This window comes from Acomys russatus, chromosome 14 (genome assembly GCF_903995435.1).
Source record: "Acomys russatus chromosome 14, mAcoRus1.1, whole genome shotgun sequence".
Taxonomy (NCBI): Eukaryota; Metazoa; Chordata; class Mammalia; order Rodentia; family Muridae; genus Acomys; species Acomys russatus.
The window spans coordinates 57,499,933-57,500,765 of NC_067150.1; the positions used below are offsets into that span (position 1 = coordinate 57,499,933).

The 833-nt window shown below is 56.4% G+C and overlaps 1 protein-coding gene across 1 annotated transcript; it reads left to right on the plus strand.

The window, feature by feature from the left end:
• Positions 1–614, plus strand: LOC127198642 (death-associated protein kinase 2-like). Its single transcript, XM_051156682.1, has 3 exons — positions 1–36; positions 120–209; positions 316–614. Exons 1-3 carry the CDS (start codon positions 34–36, stop codon positions 466–468), a joined length of 246 nt encoding a protein of 81 aa, XP_051012639.1. The 5' UTR covers positions 1–33; the 3' UTR covers positions 469–614.
• Positions 615–833: the final 219 nt, after the last annotated feature.

Here is an 833-nt window from a genome sequence, read left to right on the forward strand (position 1 = left end):
TCTGGAGGAGGAGGTACCAGGGGCAGGCTGAGGATGGTGTGTAGTCCAGGATTCTGTGGGGAGATGGGTAGTTGCCGTTTGAGACCCAGTTGACACCGTCACTCTGTTTTGTCTCTCAGCCAGTGGACAACCAGCAAGCCATGGTGCGCAGGGAGTCCGTGGTCAACCTGGAAAACTTTAAGAAGCAGTATGTCCGCAGGCGGTGGAAGGTGCGTCAGGGCTCAGGGCTCAGGGCAGGGACCTAGCGGGGCTCCCTGCTTCTCCCCAGGTCTCTGTGCACACGTCACCTGGCAGCTCTCTTCTCTCTTCCCTCAGCTGTCCTTCAGCATTGTCTCCTTGTGTAACCACCTCACACGCTCCCTGATGAAGAAGGTGCACTTGAGGGCCAGCGAGGACCTGGTGAGTGCGCGCAGAGCCCTCTGCTTGGGCACAACTCCTGGACTGTGGGAGTGGGGGGGAGGAGCATAGTAACTATTTCCAGCCTGTCCTTCAGGTCCTGCCCTCTTCAGCCCTGAAGGCTGCAGGGCGGCCAGTGGAGGGCGATGTTTGAGGAGCCACCAGGGATCCGTCCTTTCCCATGGCCTCTTTAAGGGACCACTGCTGCCACTCCACCACAGCCCTACCTGAGGCCCAGCAGCCCCCCTGGGGACTGTGGAAATGAGTGCCATAGACCATCTAAAACTTATTCTGGCCAAGTATGATAGTGTACCCCTACATCCCAGCAGGCAGGTACAGGTGAGCCTAGATGACTTGAGACCTTATTTCAAACCACCGTACCTCAAAAGGTTCATTTCTGACAATCCTGGCTCTTCTTTAGAATTGCTGCTTTATTA

Bases quoted from the DNA above. Each gene is read 5' to 3' on its own strand.
- LOC127198642 (XM_051156682.1), top strand. The intron at 210-315 runs GTGCGTCAGGGC...CTCTTCCCTCAG, and splicing joins ATGTCCGCAGGCGGTGGAAG to CTGTCCTTCAGCATTGTCTC.